The sequence below is a fragment of the Grammomys surdaster genome, unplaced genomic scaffold (assembly GCF_004785775.1).
Source record: "Grammomys surdaster isolate TR1022 unplaced genomic scaffold, NIH_TR_1.0 130, whole genome shotgun sequence".
NCBI lineage: Eukaryota > Metazoa > Chordata > Mammalia > Rodentia > Muridae > Grammomys > Grammomys surdaster.
In genome coordinates, this window is record NW_021604588.1 from 13,283,911 (window position 1) to 13,297,725 (window position 13,815).

Sequence of the window (13,815 nt, forward strand, 5' to 3'; positions counted from 1 at the left end):
CACTTGTATGGACCAGGAAGTGGGAGGAGTGATAGGTTGCCTGGGTCCCTGCCTGCAGGACTTTGGCAGTAGTGACATTTGGGGAAAGTTCTTTAAATGTACCTGTGTCTCTTTTCCCTTTGTAAACTGGGGATGATAACATGCTACGTAACAAGGCACAGCAGAGATCTGCAGAGTTACTATGTGTGCAGTGCTTATATGGGCCGACAAATGCACTTCTTCATTATGGTTTCATGACATAAAAGATATATTAGGGCCTGAAGAGATGGCTCAGAAGTTAACCACATTTACTGCTTGCAGGATTTCTTACTGAAGACATGGGTTTTGTTCTCAGCACCCACGTGACAGATCACAATGATCTGTAACTCCAGCTCCAGGGGACCTGATGCCCTTCTCTTCCCTCCTTAGGCAGTGTACACATGTAGTGTATTTACAAACATTCAGGCAAAACATTTATACATAAAATAAAGCAAGCAAATATAGAAGGGACTTAGAAATCCCCCATACTATCCTGACAAGAGTGAACATCCGCAGACTTCATTTCAGTGTTGGTAAAATAAATATAACAATAAATGTCTCCTTTTCTACTCTGCAGGAATATGCTGAAGAAAGAGCCACAGATGGGTCTATGTAGCATTCTCCATTCAGAAAAGTGTTAAAAGGACATGGGTCCATTTCAGTCTTATTCCCAAGCCAAACCTAGGCTCTGGAACTGTATCACAAAGACAGGGAAGTGAAACCTGGCAGTGAGTTAGCAGGGATTCTGAGGCCCCCATGACATAGAGTAGAGAGCTATGTTCATTACAAGCCCATAGCCATCTTTCTGAGGAAACAAAGCAATCTGCTGGGCTGTAACATCCCTACCTCTAGGAGACTGTCAGGAAGTAGGAGCTGCAGGCTAGGAGGGGTTGTCAAATTTACCAGCCCTCGGCTGGAAAGCCACAGTGCTTGGCTAATAATAACGTGTTCCATTACAGTGAATCAAAATACTCACAATATCTGGTGTTTAGTCAGGGCATTTTATTCCGGGCCTTTTATGCTCTGCAATGAGCAGACAGTGGAGTCCTTCCACCCACTGCTGAGGTGAAGCAAAGCAGCTGCTAAGCAGCTGGGAGAACACACAACTGAGGTTCAAGATTTCTAAGCCTGTCTTAGATGGACAGGAGCAAAATGATCCAGATACTTCTAGGGTCTGAACTGCCTGTAGTAACCCCTTAGCTCCTCGTCATTCTAGTGTTAGAAGTTGGGCTGTTTCTGTTCAGTCAAGTGCTCACAGTGTGCCAAGTAAGGTATGTATTTGAGGTTAAAAAAAATAATAGATTCCTCGAGGTCCAATGGTCTTTGCTGTAGACAACTAAGGGAAGCATGATGAAGAGCTCAAGCTACCTTGTGGAAGAGAGCTTCTACAAAGCTTTCCAAGCTTCCTTGGGGGGTGGGGAGGTCTACAGAGAAGCTTCCCAAGTGTAGCCAGAGACACAGCAAACTAAAGAGAAGCCCATATAGGAAACCTCACAAGGTTCCAGATTTTGACCGACATCCTGCATGTCAACCCATCTTCTTCCTGACTCCTTCTGACCGAAATATGGCACAGTCACATTCACAGAGATAAGTAGACTCCAAGAGCTCCCTTTGCTGTGAACTGAGTTATCCCCTACCCCGAGGTTAGCACTGGAGATTTTGCTCAGTCAGTACTCCAGTGGTATCATTTACAAAAGCTGGAGAACTCCTCAAAGGAACAAGAGTACAAGTATGTCAGTTCTTCACTACCTTAGCCACCAACATTGTCTGCTACAGAACTGTTTTTTATTATTGTCACTTAACAGTGATGAAAGTTTCTAGAAGTTTGTTTATTTAATAACCTTGGGATAGAATAGTAGCTTGTTCACGTGGGTGTCTATTTGGAGGGCTGGGGTAAGGGATGAGTTGGAAGTTAATTATCATGTGGTTATTTGTTATCGATATACAAAGAATGAAACAAAGGTAGCAGAATTGACAGTGACAACTGCTAACATGGAGGATGACATTTTACTTGACTGAGTTTCCCTACTTTTAACAAAGGCCCCATGAGGAACTGTTGCAGAAGAATGAAGAAGATGGATCTCTCTAACACACCAGCTAAAAGGTTAACAGCACTATCGCTGTGCAAGCTGTGATTTATTATAATTAACAAACTAATTTTAATAAATTATTAAGCATCCAGAATGTGTTAAGCAGAATTCACTTCTTAGCCCCAAAACTGTCCACATAAATAAGGAGACATGACGCTTTACTTCCCAAATCTAATAAATACACAAGACAAGTTGGCCACTGCTACATTTGCATAATCTGCCATGTACTCGTGGGGTTTTCTCTAAGTTCTTCACTTCCAACATCTTTATGATTTAGAATAGGTGGGAATCCATGAGAAATTTCTAGAGAGAACATTTTTATCACTAGCTTGATGTCAACAGTCCAACCCAGAGAAATAACAGGACATGCTTCTTATTCAGCCTTGACCAGGGTCATCACCTTATATTTACTAAATGAAGGCAGGCCTTGTTTTAATGAGAGTGCTTGGCCTAAGGGTCACAACATGACTCTATGTCAACCTCTACTCCTCACTGGATGTGTGATCTCAGCATCATGCCTACCATCTTCCATCTCACCTTCCTCATCTGTGTTAAACAGTCCTAGGCATCCAACATCAAAATGGCTTGATGATCAAGTGCAATTGCACTGGCCCAGATGTTTTGCAATAGTGAGCATGTTATTGAAATGGGCCACTACTGGTGAAGTTTGCATGGAGATGGGAGAAGGAGAAGGGAGTTTCAACAGAGAACTCAGTACTGTGCTATCTACATCCCAAGCTAACAATGAAGCCATAGTTCAACACCTCCAAGCCTACCACGTATTGCAGTTGTGTGACTGGGGGAAGCTGCATTTATTCTAAGTTTCTTTCATGCCTTGCTTAACTGGCATGAGTTACCTGAGATGTCAGGTCTAGGCAGGCTGCTGGGCAGAGGCCATGCTTCCTGGAGAAGGTGAAGTAAGAGTAATGCAGAGGGGATAAAAGGCCATCCAGAGATCTTATAAGAAAAGTCTGCACATGTGTCTTCTAAAGTCACCCCAATGAGTTAGTACCATACCCAGGTTCAGGATGAACCAGGTGGGGAAAAGCACCATTAGTAGGCAGGCCAACTTATCCCAGACTCTCCTGGGACCTGAAATAAGTCTCCAGAAGCCAAGAGTGTGTCAAGAACACATGTTCTTTTTCAAGAACGTACAGGGTAATGTTCTCATAGTTCTTACTATATTGACTTTTATTTTTTTTTCTCCCTTCAGCTCCCACTACACCTTGTCTGATGGTTGGATTTCACTGTGCCTCACTTAAAGAGGCCCAGCATTTCCTCCTGCATAAGAGAGTGGATCCTGTGGGTATCCATCCAAAGGTGGACAGGAATACAATCGCGAAACTTTCTCCACTTTAAATTTTAAAATGCTCATTTCTGTTTTAAAATTTAAATTTTCTATTACGTTCACATTTGCCGGCTACCTAGGCAGTCATAAGTAGACTGCTCTTTCTCTCCTTTTTCTTTTTTCTTCCACAAAAATAGTAAAAGAAAATCTAATTCTAGGAAAAGACATACATATAGAACCGGAGTTCAGCATCAATCCAACAGCGACAATGAATATATTTGTCGGTTAAATGGATGGAGGAGAGCTGTGTGTTAAAGGACTCCTGATAGAACGCTACTGTTCACAATGGCTGGAGAAATGGCACTGATATAAAAGTCTGGGTATATGGGGACAGATGGCACTTTCCCTGACAGGGGTAGCTCTGTCATCATATGGGACCTCATCTCTAACGACGCTTTGTGTCTTAAAGCAATCCTATCTTATGACCCTTCAGGAATCTATAGTTTCCTATCAGATACCTGCTCCTTTGGGGTATAGTACACAGGTCCATGACACTGTCAGGATAATGCTAGGACTGGAATTGAGGATGGTGTGGCTCTCTAGAATATCTCCTGAGATGACCTACCACATATCACATACAAAGAAGAGGGCAGGTTTGACTCAGCTGACGCCAGCATGGAAAGGTCAGGTTCAAGTGTCCCTTCCCATGGAATTCTCTGAGCATTCAGAAGAGTGACACTCTTTAACTAAACAGCAAGCAGTGGCCGAAGGAAGCCAGCAATCCCTGTAGTCAGGTTGCGACTCTGACAACGGTCTGTGTGCTCTAGGGAGAGCCCAAACACATTCTACATTCTACAAATGTTCTAGAGTTCTCAGCACAGGATATGCCTTACATTGACCATTCATATTTCTTACAGTCATCATTTACAATGTTATATATTTTAGTATCTTGACCCATGTAAGGCCAAGGCTTTCAATAGTTGAGACAAGGGTTTTGAAGGGACTCAAAACCCTAAGCTCATAAGTACTGATCTATGGGAAAGGCCTGACCAAGGTCCATTAGAAGGCTGTGAGGCTGTGGTTTGTTCTGCCCTTCCTTGGCCAATGGCCACAACGATGCCCAGTGTGTAGAGGTGTGGTTACCTGCTCATACTTCTCCAGCTCTGTGTGGTAGATTTGTCTGATCTGTGAGAGTTTGGCTCTGTAATCGGAATGCTCCACTGAGTTGTCTGAACCTGCACCCCCAGAAGCTGCGGCCGCCGCCGCTGCCGCTGCAGAGCCTCCGCCCTTCTCAGGCCCCGCCACCCCTTCTGCTAGCAGCATGTTGTCCAGTCGCATGAGTTGGGGGTCTGTGGGCTCCTCTTCTTGGGCTCCCCGAATACTCAAAACTACAGAGAAAAACAAAGGGAAAAGAAAGGATTAATAGCAGCAACTCAGGGGAATTATTTACCAAACACAAAATACAAGAACCCAAGTGTCCCTCAGTTAAACCAGCTTCCAGATCAAGTGTCATACAGCATGTGGAGAACAGAGAACAGGCAGGACACCAACTGAGAGGATGGGAATGTGGGAAGAGACACCTGCTTTACTCCTAAGACACTACTCATATGAGGTACCCAGAATAGGAGAACAGTGGAATTGAGACCAGAAGGGGGATGGGGAGTTAGTGTGTCATGCATGGGGTTTCTCTTAAGGAAGATGAAAGGTGTGGGTCATACCTATAATCTCAGGACTTAGTGAATCTAGGAGGGTCAGGAGTTCAAGGTCATCACTGTGTGTTTGTATTCATATGTATGTGCACATATGCATGTGTGTGAGTGTGTATGCATGTTCGATCACGGGCACCTGTGTTATGTGTCACCCTGGGCTATATGAGGCCTTGTCTCTACCCACCGCCTAAGGAGATGGATGATGGTAATGGTCACACAACCAAGGGAATTTAGTTAATCACACTAACCTGCACACTACAAAACAGACAAAATACCCATTATATGTGTTTTACCACAATTAATGTTAGACTACAAAGATTAATTATAACAGAATGTGATATTTTTTAACTTTAATCTTCAAACTGCCAGGTTTCAAGCAAAAAAAAAAAAATCTTCATTTCTTACTTTAGATTTCTGTTTGTGGCTTTTACTCTGATAACTTTCATTGTAATATTGAATTAACCTGTATTGTCATTTTCAAAACAACTTCAGCAAGGTAAACCCAGTCCATGGAATTAAATCTTGAGAGCTTTTCCCTAGACTAGCTGAAAGAATAGAGTAGTCTAGAAAAATACAAAGACAAATCAACCCTGGCTGCTTTTAAAACTGAGCTCCATCTACGGTGGGTGGTAAGCTCTCTGTTCCATGCTAAGTGAGGGTGTGGTCTTTGTAAGAAGAAATTTTCACAGACTCATCAAACCCTGGGTTCTGGTAGAACAAAGTTTCAGATCAAAACCAGACTATTTTTTTAGGGAAGCACCACAACTTTGTGGGTCAGGTGACCCATAACACCTGGGTAACCATTAGATTATCCCTTTCACATCAAAAGTCCTGCCACGTACAAACTGAGTTGATACAGTGGGGATAATTGATGAAGTGATTACGCAGGCCAGCTCATAAGAGAGCTGCTCTGTACCTCTTGCACGCAACCTGCTTTCTCATAGTCAAACCACTCAACTGAATTCAGTTGTGTATAGATCTACATCAGCCGTCAAGTCTTTGTTGAAAGAGAACAGGAAGACCGTTTTCAATGTTGGAAACAAACAAACAAAAAAACCCAACAACAACAAAAAAGGAGAGAATTCTGGAACAGAAAAGGAGGGAAGGACAAGAATGGAGGAGATGGATCTAGGTCCTAGTGGATGGACAAGAACTATGAGAGTCAAGAGCTGTTTAGGGTACCAAGAGAACAGACCACAACTAGCTGTCTCCTAGACAGCCCTCCCTACTCCAAGGGCTGTGGTGGGGAAGGTAGGGATGAGATTCACATAAGAGGATGCCAAGATGAGGCCAAACCCTCTCGGGTTAACAGCAGTATCACTGCTGGCTGTGCCCACATGCTCCTGGCTCCCAACAGATAGCATCCTTGTCATTTCATTCTGAAGGAAATCCCAGTTCCTGGTGCAGAAGAAAAACTACAGCGTGGCTTTCTTCCAACACAGGAGGAATGTCAAAACTTGGTAGTAAAGATTACCAAAGGTATTGCTTGATGAAGACAGAAAGGAAAGAAGGAATGAAAGGAAGGTATAGAAAGAAGAAATCTATGTATATTCATGCCATAACACCTGGGTATCCATTAGATTTTTCCCTTTCACACCAAAAGTTCTTCCACATACAAACTGAGATGATACAGTGGGGACAATTGTAAGGTGAAATAATTGTAGTGGTATACTCAGAGGGTCGCCCTCAATGAAATCTTATTCTGGTAGATTCAAAACTTTCTATAGGAACAGCCCTTTGAGTGACTATGGACAACAGAGCCATGCTCTTCTGTATGTTGAACATTTTTACTCAGATCTACAAAATCCTCCGACAAACTCAACACCAACAAAGGCTCCTTAAGATAGGATGGGAATACTACTTCCTGCATGGCCTGCATGCCAGGCTCTGATGACACAGAGCATCTAAATTTCCACATGTTGGGCCTCAAAGTCCGGCTGTCACCACCTCCAAAACAGGTATGAAAGCATCACTTGTAGGGTTTATAGGTGTGTCTCTTTGCTTGGTGAATTTTAATCACTTTATCAAAAAAGATATTTATGAGCGCTTCAAAAAAAATTAAACTCTGAGCTATTAAAAAATGAATACATTGTTTTAGATTGATTACTTTTTTTTGTTTTTCAAGATAGATTGATTACTTAAGATAATCTACTGTTCTGAGGCAATATTTGAATCCTCATTCATTCATTCATTCATTCATTCAGCAAAGTTGTATTCAGAAAAATATGTATTACTTTACATATCCATGCTGGCCTCATGCTCATAAGGCCCCTGCTTGGCCTCTACTGTATGTTTGGGTTATAAATGTGTTCTACTGTACCAAGTTCTAAATCCAGTCTTCTTACTCAGAGATCCAATATACTTTCTTCAGAAGAAACCAAATTAAACTCCCTAGGATAAAAAAAAAAAATTCCCATGATGCTAAATACATCCAAAGGTGTCTCCTGGTGACTCTGCAGCCCTTTGCACATGGCCCATCCCTAAAGCATGATGATAGATATCCATCATCCTTTCTCATCCATGGCAGCAGAGTCAAAAAGAACATGTTACCCATCAGTCAGCACCTGTCTACCTGGTTCTGCCTGCCCAAAGATGTTAGGCACTCCTCTCCTCCAGTAAAGCAGGTGCCAAAGATGGCCTCCTAAACTCCCGGCTCTAGCAAAACCAATCATGAGGAAGAAGAAAGGTAGAACGACTGTTACTCAGAGAGCACAGATCAGGTAAGTGACCGTGAACAGGTTCATACTGTTTGTTCCCATATGCCTAATATTTCCTTAGAATATTCTTTCTTCCTACCCCTCTGGGTTCCAGTCACGATTTTAAACAGTCAGTGGGTTCCAGTCAGTGCTTTTAAACAAGCAAGTTCCTCCTTATAAACTCTCTTCAACCTAAGGAAGGTCTTGTTTGTCCTTGATATTTTCAATAAGGCAGGGAACTCCCTCAGGGTGCTGCAGGGGGAACACAGAGGACAATAGCGGCCTATTGTATAATAAGCTTATTGCCTACTCAGACTGCAAGCTTCCACAGACAGTGCATTGAGGTGCATTGGTTCCTGGGTGGGGAAAGATTTACCTACAGAGCAGTGGGGCGGGCAACAATAAAGATGCTTGATCTTAACATTGGAAATGCTTTAAATGAATATTCATTCAAAGGAAATTGGGTTTGTTAAGACGCGTTACAATTGTTTTATAGAAATGTAAAGAAAGTGTCTACCAGAAATTTGAAAATAAAGGAATGAAAAGATGCAGAAAAAAAAGAGCCCAGAAGGACCCCCCCCCAAACACACACACATTGCACCATTTAAATTATACTGTACTCATAAAAGTAGACTGCACTGGAAAACGTGCAAGAACTAGATCCAAACAGGAGACTGCCTTGTTGTGCTATAGTACACAGGAAGTGAATGTTCTGATGGTTTTGGGGTACATATGCATGTCTGGAGATGGTAGGGAATCTTGCAGGTCCTTATTTCTTCCTAGGACAAGATTTCAAGGTACTAGTAAAACAACAACAACAACAACAAAATAAAACAAAAACCCAGGTATTTGGATTCACTGACCTGGAAACTGTTCTGCTAATCAGTTAAAAAAAAAAAAAATCCCACCAGCTTTAAAGAAATAAGTGATCCCGCTATCAGAAGTGACGCTTCCTATTTACGGCTTGAAGTCAGTACTCTGGTGAGTTGAAGACAAAATGAGTATTTAAAAGCTCCCTTTTTATCTCTCCAGCTCCATACAAGACTCAAATGAACCTTTCACTGGGACACCAGAGATGTTAACACTCGTCCTCCAAGATCCAATTTCAACCAGCCGAGCTGTTACCTAATCCAGCAGGCATCACTTATGATCAGTCTCCCCGCCTCCCTGATGGGTGCCCAGCGCCCCCTCCCTCCATCCCTTCCTCCCTCCCTCCCTCCCTCCCTCCCTCCCTCCCTCCCTCCCTTTCTCTCTCCTGCCCAACAGCTTTCCCTGAAACTGGGCTTTAAGGTGTCCCCATGCCTGTGCATGCTGGTAATACAGGGTTCTAACAGCCCCACTGGCTGTACATAACACCAAGATATTTATCCCTCTTAGGTAATAATTCTTAAAGAAGGAGTTTCTTACCCACAAATCACCCCTTCCCATTGCAATCAAGACAGAGACCAGTCACAACAGGTAAGTGATTTATACAGAGGTTGTCACAGCCTTTAGAAGACACCTGAAGTCACATTGCTGCTATCACTTGCCCTAAGGTTAATCCTGTGCTAAAACTCCAGAGATAAGGAGACTGTCACAGCCAGCTTGGAGCAGCTCTCACAACTGGCCTCCTGCTGTTCAATCTTTATTTATTTTCTTCACACAAGGAGAAAAACAAACCAAACCCAAAGGCACATTCAAGAGAGCCAGTGGGAGGGCCGGGCAAAAGATTGTTTTGTCCTTGGCTGAGCAATACCGTTCCAGAGCCGCTCCCAGCGGTGCCCACTAGAGGGCACTCTCTCCCCACCAAGGACTTGTTTAAAGAAGGGTCCCACAGCACCTACATCTCCATGGAGCTGGGGAATTGGGATCTGCTCGGATTTGAGCTCCCAAACGTGGGCAAACAGGGAGGAGGGCATATTAGCAGAGGGTATTGTTTCAGGTTATGGAGTGAAACTTGAAACTCGGTCAGCTAAGCAAGATAAAGAAGATAATTGCTGGACAGACACAAGGCTTAGGGAAGACTTGAGGAAGCCTCGTCACGGTTCCAAAGCACCAAGGCAGAAGCTGAATTTTACAGTCTACGTACTCTGTACGTAGTTCTGTCTTTCCAAGACAAACTGCCAGGCCCAAGCCAGGCAGGACACTGAAGCCAGTGGAGCCAGGGGTAATCTGCCCTTGCACTTTTAGAAACTGAAAATGTTCACCCCTGGGAACCCTTTATGCACACTGGATTGCATGACCTGATACTACAAAACACAAGCTCTGCTACCATACTTTCAGATTATAAAGGTCAAGGAACTTCAATAAAACAAGGCAGGCTCCTGCCACCAAGACCGTGAGCTCCTGGAAGCCAGTGGTGATATGGTGATCCCGAAGGATCTCGTGGATCAGGTATTATGCATCTATTCGGGTCTTTTCTGAGCTCTTGTGCACAGCAGCCAAGTAGGATTTAGGACTATGGTATCTTAGGCATCTGTGTTTCTCCACCCTCTAGACCAGGCAGCTAGTTCCTGGCATGTGCCCCACCCTCCGGTTCTAAACTGCACAAAGAGAACGCGTTTTCTCTCCCATCTCTTCCATACCCATTCCCAAAAACTCAGAACTGCCTTTCAAATGTGACCATTCTAAACAAGCAATACTATGCTGATGTTAAGGCAATGGCTCTCTGTGTGAGGGAGAGACCAGTATCTGTGAAGACCTTTGAGACCTAAGAGCACATCGACTGCTTTTAGATTTGTAGACACTCCCCCTCCCCCCACTCTACCACCCTGACCTTTCAGGTTCTGTCACTTCCTACAGGCACAGACATCATCCACAAACTGGCGGACACTTCTCCAGCGGGAAAACGACTATGCTAGGAGCTGATTCTTCTAAACCATGTCGGGACTCACATCTTCTGTTCCTTAGTAGCCTGGAGCCTGAGGTTGTACTTATGGGCGCTCTTCTCAAGCCTCTTCCATGTTTGATGGAAAAGCTGTCTCCGTGAGTTATTTTAAAGAGTCGTCTATCAAGTAAATGGAAATGATTAACCATTTGATTTCCCCAGTTTCACAATCCAGCGTTACAGGCAGCTGCCAGACAATGGTTGATGGATAGACTCCAGAGAGCCCAGTACTGACGGAACTCAGACCTTAGAGGACCAAGCGGGAATCTTCCTGGCTGCGGGCCTAGAATGGCCTCTTCAGAGGGTACCAGGGCACAGAATCTGTAAATCTGGGAATCACTCTGATACCCAGTATTGTCCCCTTAGAATCACACAGGGCTTTGTTCTGGTCAAAAGTCTCCTAAAGTGTCACCATTGAGCATGAAGACAAGGTATCTTTCAATCCTTAAAATATTTTTCTTGGTTTGTTAATAAGCAGGCACATATAAACAACATACGATATCAGAAAAGGACTTGTAAACTTCCTTCCTACAATGAGATAGTAAGATCTTCAAGTGTTTCAGTGCAAGCATATTTATAGAGTATTTCTTATAGTATCATGGCTGCACTGATCTTCAAAGGGTGCTCTAGCCAGGAACTAGAAAATGCACTCATTTCTTCCCACTTGGCCCAGAGCCACAGCATGTGGAGCTGTGGGTGAAGTTTTAAGGCAGGAGATGAAAACAAAAATACGGGATGCTCTTGGGATGGTCTTACTATTTTCAGCGATTATGTTTAGGGGTTTTCTCTAGAGACATACCGACATACCAAGTTTTTCTCATCTTTTCTCTGGGCTAGCTTTTGGCTCTTCTGGTCACAGGACTTGTACTTCTCAGGGGATGTACGGGCATGGATCCCATTCACACATTCCCTGCTTGGCACACTGAGTCTCCCTGGGCCAGCTGGCAGGGAGAAAGCCAATCACTGGGCAACAGACGCCTGGATTTCTGGATGGGTGCCTGCTGCCTGAGGGACGGACTTATAGATCTTAATAGCTAAAGCTTATAGTGCGGCTCAGGAAACCCCCTTTGTCCCAAGAAAAGATACAGAAATTGGGGGTTGGGACATGACTTCATACTGCCTCTGCCCTCAGATCCATGGACTCAAGACATCTAAGGGACGGGAATGAGGCAGGGGAGAGGGCCAGGGTAGGGTGTGTAAGGCCTGGACTGCACACAGGGACTCACGATGTGGGAATCCATTTCCTGCTTAGTTATACATAAGAAGCATGGGAAATGTGGAGCCAGTAGCTGGGGGATGCTGTGTACTCCCTGGAGAGGAAGACATCTCTTTCCAATGGCATCTCCTACACCAAGTCACTACTAAAAGCAGGAGGGGTTTCTTAATGCTTTCTTGCTTTAAGCTGAAAAGGTTTTACGGTTTAAAGTCATTATAAGGTGCCCAGAACATTGCCTGGTTCTTGCTAGGACATAATATGTTCCCAAGTTCTAATAGCCAAGAAAATATAAGTGTACATTCAGGTTTCTCCTCACTCAGCTCTATAACATGTCATAAGGATCCATGAGGAAAGTATGCTGAGATAGAAAGGGGCTATCTCCATGCTAACACACATTCCAGACTCTCACTGTATGACTTTGCTTCTTAGCTTCAGTTTCCTCGTCAACAAATAAGTAGTGATAATACTAATTTGTCAGCATTCTGATTATGAATAAGATGAGGTTATTGCTGTTATTTATGATGATGATGACAATGATGATATTTTTTGGCTTTTTTTTTTGAGACAGAGTCACTCTACATAGCTATCATGTATGCACTCACTCTACATAGCCCTGGCTATCCTGGAATTCACTATGCAAACCAGGAGGACCTTGAACTCACCTCTGCTTCCTGAATGCTGGGATTAAAGACATAGTATCACCCCACCCAATGTTTAGTTTTATTTACTAAAACATAATTCAGCGTTTGGTACAAGGAGGGGTTCCTTTGAGGCTCAGAAATTCAGTATCACTCTCAGCTACAAAGCACATAGGACACCCCCCCCCCCCCCCGCACTTCATGAGACATTGCCTTCAGGGGCTGGTGTGCTGGTAAAGAATCAGAAATGATAGACTTAAGAGTCTGGTGTCTAGTTCCTGTATGTTACAAATCCATATAACAAAGAAAGAATCAGCATAAGCCAGTGAATGCACCCATGTACATGAGCACAGGCAAAAATGTACACAGATGGCTCCTGTGTGCTTCTGAATAAGACCTGGTCAGTGAGAACATCATGTCCCACAAACCAATCATTCTTCGGTGAATAAAATATATTCTAATGTAGCATCTGCTTTTTCTTCCCCTTCCCTGTTGCTTAGGCTCCTGGGTTACTATTCTAAGTACTGTAAGGTCCCCGCTGCTTTAAAAATCTTGTGTTTTATTTATTTGAGGAGGGGGAAAAGAGGATAACCTTGGGAATTGTTCATTGGGTGCCATCCACAAGTTTTTCTTGTGAGATAGTTTCTCTGTTGCCTTCAGACTTGCTGATTGGTCTAAACTGAGTGGAGGAGATACCACAGGTATCTATCCTAGCTCCTCCTCCCCACTATGCCTAGGTTCTGTGTGTCTGCTTTTTACATAAATTCTCCAGACAGTATTGTCCCCGAGCCAGGAAGCATCTGTGTCCTCCCAGCCTACCAGGGCTCACACTGGATGCCTCCGCCACTCTGAAAGGCTGGGAGACCCTCGGGAACCATTCAACTCGGAAGTAACCTCACCTTATGTCAGACAAGCTAGCCTGGAAGTCTCTCCTTTCGTGGTTGCTTTCAAAGTTCCATTAAAAATACATAAATTCTAGTTAGAAGAGAGCAAAGACTCTATTCATATCCTGAGGTTTAGGAAAGCAGGCTTCAGTCTGAAATTTGGGTAGGATTCAGTGCTCACAGTCAACCTCCTCTGCTAGGGCACGGAGAACCTCCATATTTAAAACATTAAAACCAGCTGCTATTGCTGGGCACCCAGTGTGTGCGGTCTCACCTTACGAATGTCAATGCTCAATGCTTAGGATAACAAATATCTGCCTCAAGCCAATGAAACTTTCCGTATTCACAAACTAAATAGTAGCAGGGATATTTTTCTCTCTGACTTTCTTAACAGTGTCATCGGCACTAAG

The 13,815-nt window shown here is 43.6% G+C and overlaps 1 protein-coding gene across 4 annotated transcripts in view; it reads right to left on the reverse strand.

The window, feature by feature from the left end:
* Positions 1-13,815, reverse strand: part of Pbx1 (PBX homeobox 1) — a 305,452-nt gene that overhangs the window by 84,962 nt on the left and 206,675 nt on the right. For all 4 annotated transcript variants that reach the window (XM_028759040.1, XM_028759029.1, XM_028759037.1 and 1 more), the window contains exon 3: positions 4,540-4,784. In XM_028759040.1, the coding sequence (XP_028614873.1) occupies positions 4,540-4,784 (245 nt within the window). The remainder of the gene's footprint in view (positions 1-4,539; positions 4,785-13,815) is intronic.